The 15,659-nt window shown below is 40.2% G+C and overlaps 1 protein-coding gene across 1 annotated transcript; it reads left to right on the top strand.

Moving 5' to 3' along the window:
- The first annotated feature begins 2,478 nt into the window (after window positions 1–2,478).
- On the top strand, window positions 2,479–13,937 carry slx9 (SLX9 ribosome biogenesis factor). Its single transcript, XM_050063270.1, has 6 exons — window positions 2,479–2,806; window positions 3,003–3,123; window positions 10,222–10,290; window positions 11,119–11,293; window positions 13,406–13,471; window positions 13,577–13,937. Exons 1-6 carry the CDS (start codon window positions 2,609–2,611, stop codon window positions 13,701–13,703), a joined length of 756 nt encoding a protein of 251 aa, XP_049919227.1. The 5' UTR covers window positions 2,479–2,608; the 3' UTR covers window positions 13,704–13,937.
- The last annotated feature ends 1,722 nt before the right edge of the window (window positions 13,938–15,659 follow it).

The raw sequence follows: 15,659 nt of genomic DNA, 5'->3' as shown, positions 1-15,659 counted from the left end.
ACAAGATAATAACATGTTCCTACAAGATAACAACTCGTGCCCATGAGATAATAACTTATTCTTACAAGATAATGACTAGTTCCCATAAGATAATAATTTGTTCCCTCAAAATAATGATGTGTTCCAACAAGACAATAACATGTTCCCACAAGATAATAACATGTTCCCATAAGATAATAACTTGTTTTAAAAAGACAATAACTTGTTACTATAAGATAACTTATTCCTACATGATAATAATTTGTTCCCACAAGATAATAATGTGTTCCCACAAGATGATTACTTGTTCCTACAAGATATCTCATTTCTCCAAGATAGTAACTTGTTCCCACAAGATAACAACTTGTGCCCATGAGATAATAACTTGTTCTTACAAGATAATTACTTGTTCCCATGAGATAATAAATTGTTACTGCAAGATAATTACTTGTTCCCACAAGGTAATAATTTGTTCCCACAAAATAATGACGTGTTCCAACAATACAATAACATGTTCCCACAAGATAATAAATTCTTCCCATAAGATAACAACTTGTGTTAAAAAGATAATAACTTGTTACTATAAGATAACTTATTCCTACAAGACAATAACTTGTTCCCACAAGATAATAACATGTTCCTACAAGATAGCAACTTGTGCCCATGAGATAATAACTTGTTCTTACAAGATAATAACTTGTTCCCACAAGATAACTAGTTCCCATAAGATAATTATTTGTTCCCTCAAAAAAATGATGTTTTCCAACAAGACAATATGTTGTTCCCATAAGATAATAATTTGTTCCCATAAGATAAAAACGTGTTCCCACAAGATAATTACTTGTTCCTACAAGATATCTCATTTCTACAAGACAGCAACATGTTCCTACAAGATAACAACTTGTGCCCATGAGATATTAACTTGTTCTTATGAGATAATAACTTGTTCCCACAAGATAGCTAGTTCCCATAAGATAATTATTTGTTCCTACAAGATAATAACTTGTTCTCATGAGATACTAAGTTGTTCCCACAGGATAATGACTTGTTTCCATGAGATGATAACTTGTTCCTACAAGATAACTTGTTCCTATAAGATAATAAATTGTTCCTACAAGATAATAAATTGTTCCTACAAGGTAATGACTTGTTCCTACAAGGTAATGACTTGTTCCCATGAGATAATAACATGTTCCTATAAGATAATAAATTGTTCTTACGAGGTAATAACTTGTTCCCATGAGATAATAACATGTTCCTATAAGATAATAAATTGTTCCTATAAGATAATAACATGTTTCTATAAGATAATAAATTGTTCCTATAAGATAATATGTTTCTATAAGATAATAAATTGTTCCTATAAGATAATAACATGTTTCTATAAGATAATAACTTGTTCCTACAAGGTAATAACTTGTTCCCATGAGATAATAACATGTTCCTATAAGATAATAACTTGTGCACCAGTTGTAGACAGTATAGACAGTACAGGCAGTGCAGTTGCACTGGGGCCCATGGGACGAGGGGCCCACAGAGAGAGCAGGACTTCCAACAGCATGCTGGCCAGAGAACAGGCTCTTGTAACTTATTGCCATTTCAGAAATACACCCATATTCAAAAAAGGACTTATGTTAAATAAAAAAGTTGTTCCAGCTGCTGTATGCTATTGTAAAGACAAACCAATCTCCATCCTTAGTTTATTTGGTATTTTTGTTGTCCATTGTTTGCATCAGGGCCCATCATAATGAAGTGTACTGTATTGGGGTCCGTCCGACCATATGCCTGGTGTGCACAACCTAATTACCGGTGCACCGAAAAATGACTGCTTTTGAGCGTTGATTTTTAAAAAAAAAAAAAAAAATTATTCTGCAACAAAAAAGGAAAAAGGCTCTTTTATCTCGTTTTTTGTTTTTGGTTTGACACAAAAAAACAACACAAACAAACAAGAGAACTACTCTGTATCTGTTTGTATAATTTTAACTTATTACGTTTCGCTTTCTGAAGCAGCAAATGTAACATATTCTCTGATACCGATTATTAAACATTAAACAAAGACTATCAGTTGGACAGCGGAACCATGTGGCGATTAACAACACGCGGAACTTTTCTCCCTGAGTCGTTTCCCACCGGACCACTAACCCGAGACACAAGTCGCGCATGTTGTCATGTCAACAGTGTCAAGCTACCCGAAAGAAAAACAAGTGCTTCCGGCTTCCTTTCAGACTAAAACTTTTATTGACATATGAGCGTTTTGAGAAATAAGAAGTCCAAAGCCAAAAAATAAATAAGGCAGGAAGTATGTAAAGCTAACTGCTTAGCGTAGCATAGCATGTTAGCTAACCATGTAGCCTATGTAAAGTAGCACCGGAAACACGTCAGCACACAATAACACTAAACAACACAGAGGGGGGATTTGTCTCGTTTGAATATGAACATTAAACCCACGACACTCACACAGACACAGCGCTTGATGTTGAAATTTGAAGGTAACACAGATCCGCTTCCTTCCGGTAGCATCGCTGACTTGACGACGTCACACGCTGTCGACAGCAGGGAGCAGCAACAGAGCCGCCTGTGCCAAACACTGAGTTAGAGTTGGATGTAAAGTTCTCTGAGCTGCGTCAACATGGTTGGGAAGATAAAACATGTCCGTCAGAAGCTTCACCAGGAGGCGGTGAAGCTCGACAAGCCGAGCAGCCTCTCAAAGTCCCTGGACTCCGCTTCCTGTCCGAGTTTAGAGAAGCCTGCAGCCCCGGAGCTCCACAACACAACACCAACACTCCTGGAGCAAAACAAGAGTGTGGCCTCGAAACACCCTCAACAGGTCTGTTATGGGAACAAAATAAAGTTCTGACTTTGAGTCTAAATCTGTGAATGTAGTCAACACACGAATTGGCATAGCAGTCAAGACTTGGAGCTTTATTTTGAAGGGTCACCCCTTTTAAAGTGAAGTAAATCAACTCTCACAACATGGTGCATGATTACTTTGATATACTTGTACTTACTGTAAACCCTCACAGGTTCTGGGGCAGGGGATCTTCCCTTCTGGGATCTTTGCCAGCACCAAGATCACTCCAGAGGCCCTGGTACAGACACTCAAGTTCGAGGAACCTCCAGATGTACCTGTACCTGCTAAGAAAGGTAAGACTAAATTTTTTGTAGGACAGTGTAAGTGTGTGGCAGACGCAATCATGAATTGGAAACATTAAAACCAGTGACAGGTGAAGTGAGTAACCCTGATCCTCTTGTTACAATGCAATGTTCTGTTGAGAAACCTTTGGTCATGGCATTCGTGGATACCACTCGACCACAAAAACTGCTCATGGATGATCCAAAGAACCCATCTCCCACACCCCAATCTGAACGAGCATCTTGGGACGTGCTGGTACCCCACCTCACAACTGACAGGTCTCAAATGATCTGAAGATCTGGACTCCCTCCAGAGATCATGTGTCCCTTCCTTGACATGTCAGAGACAAGTCCGATCCAGTGGATTAGGGGTACATGTGGGGTACCAGAACGTCCCGGTCCACCCGTCTGATAGGAGGTCTAATGCCTCATGGTGCATCTGGCCCCTGAACTTCAAAGGCCCTCTCTGAGTGTGTGAGGTCACCTGACAGTATGAAAGGAGGTTTAGGAATCAGGTTTTATTGGTCCAGGTTTGCTAATGTCTACCTTTGAGAATTCTGCCTCTACCCCAACACGCTGGAGGTCAGTGCGGTTTAGTTTGTGCTGCCCACAGCATGGAAGAATTACTTTAAAAATCTTTGTGAAGGACACATCTTTCCAAAAATGCTGTCCTTGTTACTCTGGATAACCCAAACACACTTTCCTATAAAAGCTGTGCTCTGTTCTGTTGTCCACAGTGACAAGGACACTGTTTTTGGAAAAGGGTGCAACACTAGAGTCAAGTAAGAAAATCTGTTTGCGTAATTCAAGTGAACTGACCCTGACTTGTGGATCTTTGAAGTTATTTCAACTTCTTCAAAAGATTACATTTAAAAAAGGGAGATACTGACTACATTTTGTAATCCAGATCAGGTCTATTCAGCCCATGGGCCACACCTGGCGCAGAATCAACCACCAAGTGGCCAAGCATACATAAATCTGACAGATCAACAAAGTGTTTGTCCCTTTGTGATCATTCTATGTCTCTTCTCTGAATTCCAAGGTATTTTGGGATCCGTAAATGCAGTGCAGGTGGAACTCTATTAAAGGCTTCTTTGGCAGAGCTACTAGTTGAAACTGTTTGTACCGATTAGGAAGGTGTTGTCCGAATAAGGTTCCAATGGTTGGAAGAGCCTGATGAGCAGGCCCATATGGAACCTGCGCTCGCAGAACACCACAGATTTTCTGCAGATTTTAGGAATAAATATGCTGCGTGTTAAACTCAGAATGTTGTCACTGTCTCCTCCACCTCCTCGTGCATGTGTATGATAATCCTGTGTTGTGTTCAGTTAGCATTAACCCTTCGAAACCTGACAGCAAACTGGCTGGATTTCTTTCAAAAACATGGGACTAAGGCAAAGAGCAACGAAAGAAGAAATGACCCAAAAATTTGCATGAAATTAGTAGAAGCAGAAATTAAAAACAAGAAAATTAGAAAAAAAAATTAAACATAAGAAAATTAGAAAAAAGAGAAAATTAAAGGTAAGAAATTAGCTAAGAGAAAATTAGAAATAGGAAATTAGTAAAAAGTGAAAACTAAAAACAACAAAATTAGTAAAGAGAGAAAATTAAGTACAAGAAAATTAGAAAAAAGGAAATTAAAAACAAGAAAATCATATAAAAGAAAATTATAAACAAGAAAAATAGAAAAAAAAGAGAAAATTAAAAACAGGAAATTTGAAAAAAGAAAATTAAAAAAATAATAAAATTAAATACAAGAAAATTGGTAAGGAGAGAAAGTTAAATACCAGAAAATTAAAAACAAGAAAATTATATAAAAGAAAATTAAAAACAAGAAAATTATTTTAAAAAAAAGAGAGAAAATTAAAAACAGGAAATTTGAAAAAAGAAAATTAAAAAAAATAAGAAAATTAAATACAAGAAAATTGGTAAGGAGAGAAAGTTAAATACCAGAAAATTAGAAAAAAGAAAATTAAAAACAAGAAAATTAGATAAAAGAAAATTAAAAACAAGGAAAAAAAAGAGAAAATTAAAAACAGGAAATTAGAAAAAGGAAAATTAAAAAAATAAGAAAATTAAATACAAGAAAATTGGTAAAGAGAGAAAGTTAAATACCAGAAAACTAGAAAAAAGAAAATTAAAAACAAGAAAATTATATAAAAGAAAATTAAAAACAATAAAAATACTTTTTTTTAAAAAAGAGAAAATTAAAAACAGGAAATTTGAAAAAAGAAAATTAAAAAAAATAAGAAAATTAAATACAAGAAAATTGGTAAAGAGAGAAAGTTATATACCAGAACATTAGAAAAAAGAAAATTAAAAACAAGAAAAACAGAGAAAATTAAAAACAGGAAATTAGAAAAAGAAAAATTAAAAAAATAAGAAAATTAAAAACGGGGAGAAAAAGAAAATTAAAAAGAGGAAATTAGAAAAAGGAAAATTAAAAATTAGTAAAACAAGAAAGTTAAAACAAGAAAATTAAAAAAGTAAAAAAAACAACAACAAGGGAATGACCTGAAAAAGGTGCTTAAAATTACAGAAATTCTGTAACATAATTTTAAATATGTAATAATAATAATAATAAAAATGATAATAAGTATAATCCCCCCTTTTTAAAAAGTAAAATTTTCTAAATCTATAATCCTTTTTTTGTTTTTTTAATTTTTGTTGTCATTTTGTTGATTGACTTTTCCAACAAATGTTTAACGTTTTTCTTGAAGTATTCATGATTAAATTAAATTTCTGTTCAAAGTTTCTACAGAAATCTTCTTTCTTCTTAGCCTGCTTGAGGTCATTTTGTTTTAATGTATTGTGCAACAAACAATTGTTATCATAAATGAACACTGTCTATCACATTAAAATAATATAGTTTCTGAATATTGGAATCTATCTACTTAATTATTATCAGAATTTTTCCTAACTTTCCTGTACTAAAAAAGACCATTCAGGATTTTTATACTAGTCTTGCAGTGGACTAATACAAAACAGTGCAGTGCAGAAGTTCTGAGCAAACTGGTATTGAAGAGGCAACCCTTCAAAGTTTTCCAATTACACACTACATACTGATTGTTGTTGCACTTTTGTGTTGTTCTCACAGGAAATGTTTGTTCTGAAAATGCTTACAGTAATGTGTACAGTGGCAGCGGTACACACACTGTCCGACCACTAGATGGTGTATAAGATAACGATTGTCCTGGTGCTGCAGCAGTTTCACAGCAGACGACAGGAAAGGTTTTTTAGGGATTTCTGTGGTACAAAATAAGGCTGCTGGAATGTCTCCTGGCAGCTGTGGAGCAGCAGCTTCAAAAGGCCGGCCCAGAAATCTGAACAGAGCTTTTAAGAAACAAAGATAATCAAAGGGTTGCAGGGCAGCGGTGGTGTCTCTCTGTGACTGGGAATGTGTCTGAAATAGGGAGTGATGGATGTGGGCCTAGTTGCTAAGCACGCCATGCTGCGCGAAGCCTCCCCAAACAACGGCCCGCTGCTATTTATAGACCAGGCGAGGATAAATTTAGCTCTTGCATGAAATCAAGGTTTAGCTGCATCAGTGTTTCCTTGCTTCGACTGGAATACACCGAGGCTGGTGCTGTCCTATTGTGAGATCTCATGAGATCTCAGGATGTGATCTGTTTGAAACTGAAAGGATGAGTTGGTGACTCAACTCTGTATAATACTGGCAGGTGTTAGATTTGATCTCTTCTGAGTCACCATCTAGTCGAAAATAATGGATCCAAGTATATTGTGTGTGTAGACTCGTCAGTTATTACGTTTCTTCTCTTCATAATCAGCCATGTTTATTTAATTTGAAAAAAGGTTCCAATACGTTTAGCGTCGGAGTCGTAAAGTCCACCATTGTTCGATTCTTCTCATGTCTTGATAAGGTCCAGACACACCAGATAGCAATATAATTTCATGAATTTATGACAAAATCGAAAGCTTACCTGTACTTTAGCAGCATTCTCACCATTTTGGAAACCAGGAAGAGAGACCTTTAGACCTTGTGATAGAGCGAACACCTTTTATGACTGATTAAATAATGATTTAAAGAAAGAGTTGACAGAAATCTTGGACACAACGTCAAAGGGCCGACATTCTTATAAAAGGTACACACTGTTAGTTTTAGATTTTGAAGGCATTTAACACTGTTTTTAATTGTTTGAAGTTGTGAGTTCTTGTCCCAACAAGGCTATTTTCTGACACAGGGCAAGTTAAGAAGTTAAAAAAGGGAAGTAGACCAAAATATTTTATTAATAATCTTTATTACATAGACATAAATCCTGTTAAAGAATTTTTTTATCATGGGTTCTTGAAAAGTCATGAAAAAGTTTTGACAATTTGTCAATGACAATGTGTGGGGACCCTGAAGGTCTTCGACAGACATCTGTCTTGATATCCATCAAATATCCATTTTCTCAGACATGACATTTGGATTAAAAGGTACGTATCTGTTGTCCTGAACCTGTCGTGTATATTCCTGATTTTGGAAGTTGATCAGACAGCCCCCACGGCCTCTTGACGAAGCGCCCTGTCTGCAGTCTAATTAGAGGTATCATATCACGACCAGACCCTGGAGGGAAGACCCTGGCTCCTCTTTATTCTCAGGCCAGCTCCCTAAAGACTGCCTGCCTGCTCACTTCCTTCCTCTGTTCTTCCACTATCCTCCACAACTGTCTCCTTCTCTCATCTCAACAACATCGTAATCCAGTTTATTTTCAAAGAGCTTTTCACATAGAAGGAATTTGCTCTGGTGTTATGGTGCATTGCAATACATTTGAAAAAATTAAAGAAAGTACTACAAACAAGAAACAGAGATAAAAAATTGACTATAGAAATAAGAAAATATGCACTGATCAGCCAAAACATTAAAACCACCAACAGGTGAAGTGAACAACACTGACCATCTTGTTATAGTGCATTGTTCTCTTGGGAAACCTTTGGTTCTGGCATTCATGTGGACACCACCTGAGTACAAACCAGGCACCCACCCTCAAGGCAACGGCACTCCCCAGTAGCAGTGCCCCCCCAGCAGGACAATGCACCATGCCACACCACAAAAACGGCTCAGGATCCCAATCTGATCAAACATCTGTGGGACATGCTGGTACTCCACCTCACAACGCACAGGACTCAAAAGATCTGAAGCTAACGCCCTGGTGCCAGACACCAAGGGACACCCTCCAGAGGTCTTAACAGGTCAGAGCCAAATCCGGCCCAAACAGCACCCACTGTGGATCGGGGGTACCTCTGGGGTACCAGCAGGTCCCTCAAATGTTCGATCAGATTGGGATCTCGACGCCTTGAACTCTTTGTCCCATTTCTTGGGTAATGCCGGAGCAGTTTTTGTGATGTAGCATGGTGCATTGTCCTGCTGGGGGGGCACTTAAATGCACAGAATCTGTCTCGTACTATATGACATTTGAGTCTGGTGCCACAGGGAACCCCTCTAAAGGAAAATCATATATGACACAGATCTATTTCTGCTGTTAGCCTCAGAGGTGTGACAGCACGTTAGTTTGATCAATACCTGATTCGAAAGGTTAAACCGATACCATGGCCATACATTGATCTGTATCGTGGGTCAGGGGTCTTGGGTCTTGGGTGTCAAGACAGAGGGCTTGGTATTGGCTGGCAGTAGTTCAGCTTCACGCCTCCTTTAAACACAAAAGTCATGACATTCACGCCTCATTGAGAAACAACTCTGCAGTCATGTTTCATGGTCATAAACATAAGTCCTCACCGTGGGCCCTCAGACATTCTGCATTGCCCTCAAATATTTTTGTCTCCTGCAGATCAACTTTTCCCACATCACACTACTCACTCCTCTGCCATCTGTCATCTCTAAAGTCTCAATGCTCTGAAACACCGTCTGTGCCCACCTCCATGTCCTAGTCCATCCAAGAAGGTGCAGAAAGGTGAGGAGTCGAAGCAGGGCGTACAGTCTGGGTGGGTGAGGGGGGTAGCCTCCTGCCAGCCGTAATCACAGCTATCCATTTCATCTCACAGCAGAAAGATGATGCCCCCAATGGGAGCTGAGTGGTGGTAAAGCATCCTCCCCACATTCCCCCCCTCGACAAACACAAATGACACCCCCACCCACACACGGGAGATTGAATTTCTCCATCCCTACCCACATTTGTAGTCAGCAGCAGATGCCTATCTTTGCCTGTTCTTTTACTGCAAACAGCAGCAGAACCACTTCTGTTGTTTAGCGCTGCGGTGGCAGATAAAGGCCTTCCAGGATCTGTGGAGATAAGGTGCCTGTCTGAACACACGTCTCACACTAAATACAGGTCTCCGGGTTAGGATTATAATCAAACGTTCGTCAAAATATTGTTGATACCATGAAAGTTGAAGTTCAATAAAGGAACAAACTTGAGTCCTTCTTATGGTTAACATTTACCCCACCAACTTTATCTCTCAAAGTTCTGAAAACGTGATGACCATGGTTGATCTGAGAATGTTGATTGGCGTAGCAAGTGATGTATCCATCCTGTCGATGTCGATGCACTAACACACCTCCATACCATCACAGATGCTGGCTTTGAACTTAGAGCTGGTAACAGTCTGGATGGTCCATTTCCTCTTTAGCTCGGAGGACACGACGACCATGATTTCCAAAAATTTGTAGACCCAGCAACAAACTGTGTTTACCGACAGTGGTTTTTCGAAGTGCTCTCGAGCTCACTACCTACTGGGTTTGTATCTGTAGTACTTTGAGGACTTCTCGTCCACGTAGGCTTGAAAGTGAAGCATCAGGTCCCCCTCAGGTCTCATTTGTAGTGACCGACAATAAGGAAAAGTGAACTCCAGTAAAAGGCTCAGAGTGTGCTGCTGATCCATCTGATCCTCACTTCATTCGACTCACTCTCAAGGAGGGGGCGGAGAGGGTGGCGGTTCGCTGTAGCTCGCGGCCAACCCAATCCCTCGCCACCTTTGATGTATCTTTAACACATTTATGAATTTGCCTCCCTTCATGTTTAATTAGTGGACCTCTCCCTTTGCTGAGAACCCAGTTGGGTTTGATGTGTGCTGTCATGTAACTTTCTCTGTGTGTGTGTGTGTGTGTGTGTGTGTGTGTGTGTGTGTGTGTGTGTGTGTGTGTTTTCACAGCCCCAGAAGAGAAGAAATTGAAGTCAAAGAAAGAGAAGATGAAGGAGAGGAGGGAGAGATGGCTTAACAGTGAGTTATATAAACACTCCAATAGTAGTAGTGGTACAAATCCAACTAGCGCTGGGCAGTGTATTGATATCCACCGATCAGCCAAAACACCAAAACCAGTGACAGGTGAATTGAGTAACTTTGATTATTTTGTTCCAATGCATTGTTCTGCTGGGAAACCTTTGGTTCTGGCATTCATGTGGATACCACCTGACATGTTCCACCCACTCAAACACTGTTGCAGACCAAGTACCCCCCTCATGGCAACAGTACTCCCCAATGGCAGTGGTCACTGAGTTTTGAGCTTTTTCGCTCAAAGTCCATCTTTGCACTTCTCTGCAATTATAACTCCTCTCCCAAACATCATGACGCGGTCATCATCTCCCATAATTGCGATCCGGTCCTGTAACCGTACCCTGCTGCTGAGCCAATCAATTCCCGGGTAACACAACACGTATCCTGTTCAGGCTTATAATTAGGTGCTAATGGCTGCGTGGCTCAACTCTGCTGAAATCCAAGAGTGGCTGCATGGCGGACAGCTTTCAGGAATCAGAAGAAAATTAGGAAGAAATAGCCTTTTTGCCGTCATGAGTCGGGACAGTAGACTTTGACCGGTGTGGATTTTCACAGACTAATGGCAGTTTTTAAGGGCTTAGAACTAAACGCTGGTGATGTGTGGATCAGGGTTCCGAATCCTGGAAGGCAGTGGTGCAGCCACAGCGCGGTCCAGTGCACCACGCCCAGTGAATCCGTAGTGTGCCGCATGCATTTTTTGAGTCACTGTATTGTTCAGCTTGAATGTAACTCACCCGCTCTTTTTGTCTTGTGCATTCTTCTGCCTCCTCTCAGAGATCAGCTCCATTAAACAGGCCAAGGAGCAGCAGGCGGCCGAGGCCCGGAGGCAGGCCACGCCCGTGGTGGGGGACATGAGGGTGCTAGCCGACGCCCTGCCGGAGCTCTCTCAGCTCATTACCCCCGCCGTCACAGCCCCCACCGCTCGACGCAAGAGCAGGAAAAACAAAGTGTAAGTATCAAGGTGACCTCTGGAGCGGGCATCAAGTGTCGACACGACAGTTGTTGTCGATTTTCAAGTGTGGCTCTCCATAATTATCACATTTCTTTTGTCCTTGAAAGGTGTAAATTAGAACCAAGAGCAGCACATGCGGTGTGTCTGAGTTGAACAGCAGCAGTGATGGCGTCAGTATGAGCCTTCCTCTGCTGACTGTCATCACACTGTTAGAAGAACACTGTCAGGTGACATCACCAAATAGAGTCGGGATTAGAATAGAATAGAATATCTTTATTGTCATTGTAACAGGTACAACGAAATTTCAGTGCAGTCCTTGACAGTGCAAAATGAGCTAATAAATAAATAGTAAAAAGAGAAGACAAGGAACACATAAAAACAATATAAGAACACATGGGGACGGTATCATAAAGTGCATATAAAGTGTATGACCAGTTATACGGAAGTGCATGTGTTTTGTCAGTCACTCAATGTCCAGCGGTATTTAATGTAACAATGGCTGTGGGGTAAAAACTGTTTTTAAGTCTATTTGTGCGTGTTCTGATGACCCTGTGACGTCTGCCCGATGGAAGCAGTTCAAACAGATTGTGTCCGGGATGTGATGAGTCCTGTGATATGGCGAGGGCCTTCCTGAGGCAGCGGGAGCTGTGTAGCTCCTTCAGTGGTGTCAGAGGGCAGCCGATGATCTTTTGGGCCACCTTAATGACCCCCTGCAGTGCGTTCTTCTGTGCCACTGTGCAGCTTGCAAACCAAACACACAGGCAGTACGATGCTCTCGATCGAGCAGCGATAGAAGGACACCAGCAGCTTCTGAGGGATGTTGTGCCTCTTTAGTCTTCACCAGCTCTGCTGTGTTTGTGCCCCATGACAAATTGTCTGTGATGTGGACTCCCAGGAAACAAAAGACTGAGACCCTCTCCACACACTCTCCCCTGATGTGCAGAGGCTGGATATCCGTTCTTTTCCTCCTGAAGTCCACAATTAGCTCCTTGGTTTTAGATGTGTTCAGGAGCAAAATTAAAAAAGTGCAAAGATACAGTTAATATGTTAAAAGATCCGAAAAAATATCTTGCGGATTAATGATTTCCCAAAACAGGATACAGGATACAGGATACGTCAAAGATGCAATTAATGTTAAAAGGATCTTTAGGGGATACAGTTTTAGGATGTTTATATGTATATTTCATGGATGGGTATCCAGATTTGGGATATTCCCAGGCCCAATCTTGTTCGGATAAGGAGATGTCCTACAATATGATCCACAAAAACAAATGTGGTAAACGATATGGTTAAATCCAAAAGACGAAAGACTGGTCAGAGGCAATAATCTTTCCTGTTGTAGGGATGAATAACGGTGCATTCAGGGTTACCATGTCCACCTTATCAGAAACTGGGGAGGTATTAAGAGGAATATTGGATTTCCCCCTAACTTTTTAGTGCATTAGCTAACGTTAGCTTCGATTGTACAAGAAATGGAGGAAACTGTTCAAGTGTCGTCCTCCTTTGTAAGATTGGCTTCCTGTGACATCATCCACCCACTGAGTGAGAGCATACGGGTCGGCCAGCCTTGTCCCATTGGCGGTCCCGGAAACCTGACATGGTGCGTTCGTAAATTCAGTCTGACTCTGCACTGAAATGAGAGCCCTGTTGGTCGATTCTATATGAATTAACAAACAGTTAGGTTAATCACACATTCACTCCGCTCGGCACTCTAGTGCTCCGTCTCCCCAGACAGAGTGCCAAAAGTGCGCTCTGCCACTCCAAGAGTGCAGTGCTCTAGATAACGGAAAGGTACATTCAGACAGCCCTCCGAATTTACGAATGGTCCAGTTTGAGTAAGTATTTCTGAACGCACCGTTCGTATCATCTTCCTCCATTGTCAAAAACAAGCTAACAGAACTTGCTAGCAAGCGCAGCTAATGTCTGTGGAAAATTGTTTTGCCTCCAGCTAAGCCCCGCCCACCCCAAAACATACTGTGAAGTTGTCAATCATGGTACCAGTTAGCAGCTAGCTAACCATAGCTAACTCATCAATACCTGGAGGTTGAATTCCCATTGAATGTCCTATTACTATGTTGCATGTAAACATGTCCTGTCTCCTCCCTGCAGGCCGGTGAAGAGACCTGAGCCAACAGATTTCAGTCAGATGAAACAGTCACAGAAACGCAAACTCCTGTACGCAGCTTTTCATATTACTATCACAGTATTACTATTATTTATTTTACATATATTAAGCTATCTTTACAAATCTGATTGTTGTGTGTTTCGCCTTTATTGAAGGGAATCAGAGACCAGCAGGTTTAGCGACGCAGTAAAGACCCTCTCTGCCAAAATGAACCCTCTGGTTGATATCGGTGAGCAGCTGAGGAAGAGGATGAGGCAGGAAGAAGAGCAAGGCCCCAGCTAACAACAACAGCAGCAGCAGCTCAACTCTGTGACGCTGAAGTGCTTCCACAAAGCCCAGTCAACACTTGATGCTGTCGGGAAAACTGGAACATCCTTGAGTTTGAAAGGAGGAAGAACTCCATGGACACGGACAATGGGTGGCATAGAGTGTAGTAAATGTTGACTGTAACGGATATCCTATCGGTTTTATTATCCATGTTTACTCTTCGGTAATAAATCACAGTTCGTTTACCAATCAGCTTGTATGAGTCTTTTCTATATGTTGGATTTTAAAAGTCTATTTTTAGCGCCATTGTGTCGGCTACAACTCCAAACATTTAGGAATCAGATGATCCATGCGCAGACAAATGTGCCTTGTTTCTCTCAACACCTACACAATCATTCCTACTCTTCTATTTTCAGTATCGTCTCATTGTGCTGTATGGAGAATCGCACTGTGTGACTCATCAGCAATAACCATAGCAACTCCACTGATCCATGGAAATGAACATCTTGTCAGGGCAACACTGAGCCACGAGCTGAATGGAAACAATGTCAAAGTGTCATCAGTAAGCAGATCAACGTGTTACGGAGAGAGAAGTTCATTTCTGCCACTTAAAAAGATGCCGATGTCAAACAAGTTCTCAGTTTGCTGCCTGCAACAGGTCATAGAAAAGTTATAGGTTTTTAGTTGACAATGGGTGAATGGATTGTGACTAAAAACTGAGACCTTTCCAAAGGACTGTGGACAAATTTTGGGGGAAAATCCAAAGGATGTGAGGTTATGCACACTGTCGAGTGCCTGGCCTCTCTTCAGCTCAGCTACAGCACTAGCACTGTGCAACACCATCGAACGTTAGCTCCGAAATGGCTCCTACGACTGGCACCCACAACAAGTGGACAACAGCTCTGGAGACAGACCATAACCCCAGTAACAACTTTAATTCAGCCAATTCCGGGGGTCTGACTCTGATCCAGGATTGCACTGGCTCCCTGCCAGCAAACTTTCTGTTGCTGCTGTTACATATGTTAGACACACAGGTTCATGGTTGTGGACAACATGCTATATACTATGACGTTTTTTTTATGATTTTGGACGACATGCTATAGTATGACTTTTTTTCATGATTTTGGACGACATACTATACTATGACTTTTTTTTATGGTTTTGGACGACATACTATACTATGACGTTTTTTCATGGTTGTGGACGACATGCTATACTATGACGTTTTTTTTATGGTTTTGGACGACATACTATACTATGACGTTTTTTCATGATTTTGGAGGACATACTATACTATGACGTTTTTTTGTGATTTTTTTATGACATGCCATAAGATGACGTTTTTTTCATGATTTTGGACGACATACTATGGTATGACATTTTCTTCCATGATTTTGGACGACATACTATGGTATGACATTTTCTTCGGTTTTTTTTTGACGACATGCTATATACTATGACGTTTTTTTCATGATTTTGGACAATTTACTGTACTATGACTTTTTTTTGTCATTATGGACGACATGCTATATTATGTTTTTTCACATTTTTTGACAGCATCCTACACTTCGAAGTTCTGTCGGGGGTTTTTGATGACATACTATACTATGACTTTTTTTGTGATTTTGGACGACATGCTATACTATGACTTTTTTTTTTTTTTGCCATTTTGGACGACATGCTATACTATGATGTTTTTTCATGATTTTGGATGACATTCTTTACTCTGAAGTTTTTTGAGATTTTGGACGACATATCATACTTTGCCTTTTTTTTCATGATTTTGGACAATTTACTGTACTATGACGTTTTTTATGTCATTTTGGACGACAGACTATACTATGACGTTTTTTCTTGATTTTTGACAACATGCTATATAATGTCGTTTTTTCACGTTTTTGACGACATGCTATACTGTGACTTTTTTTCATGACTTTGGACGACATACTATACTATGAGGTTTTTTCATGA

This window comes from Epinephelus moara, chromosome 15 (genome assembly GCF_006386435.1).
Source record: "Epinephelus moara isolate mb chromosome 15, YSFRI_EMoa_1.0, whole genome shotgun sequence".
Lineage (NCBI taxonomy): Eukaryota > Metazoa > Chordata > Actinopteri > Perciformes > Serranidae > Epinephelus > Epinephelus moara.
The sequence above is the reverse complement of the archived record's forward strand: the minus strand, read 5'-3'. Positions and strand labels throughout refer to the sequence as shown.

What these genes read in the sequence shown, in the direction of transcription:
- slx9 (XM_050063270.1), top strand. Translation starts at nt 2,609, where the DNA reads ATGGTTGGGAAGATAAAACATGTCCGTCAGAAGCTTCACCAGGAGGCG. An exon ending in ACCTGTACCTGCTAAGAAAG is followed by an intron (nt 3,124 to 10,221) that starts GTAAGACTAAAT and finishes GTGTTTTCACAG; the next exon opens with CCCCAGAAGAGAAGAAATTG. An exon ending in GAGGGAGAGATGGCTTAACA is followed by an intron (nt 10,291 to 11,118) that starts GTGAGTTATATA and finishes GCCTCCTCTCAG; the next exon opens with AGATCAGCTCCATTAAACAG.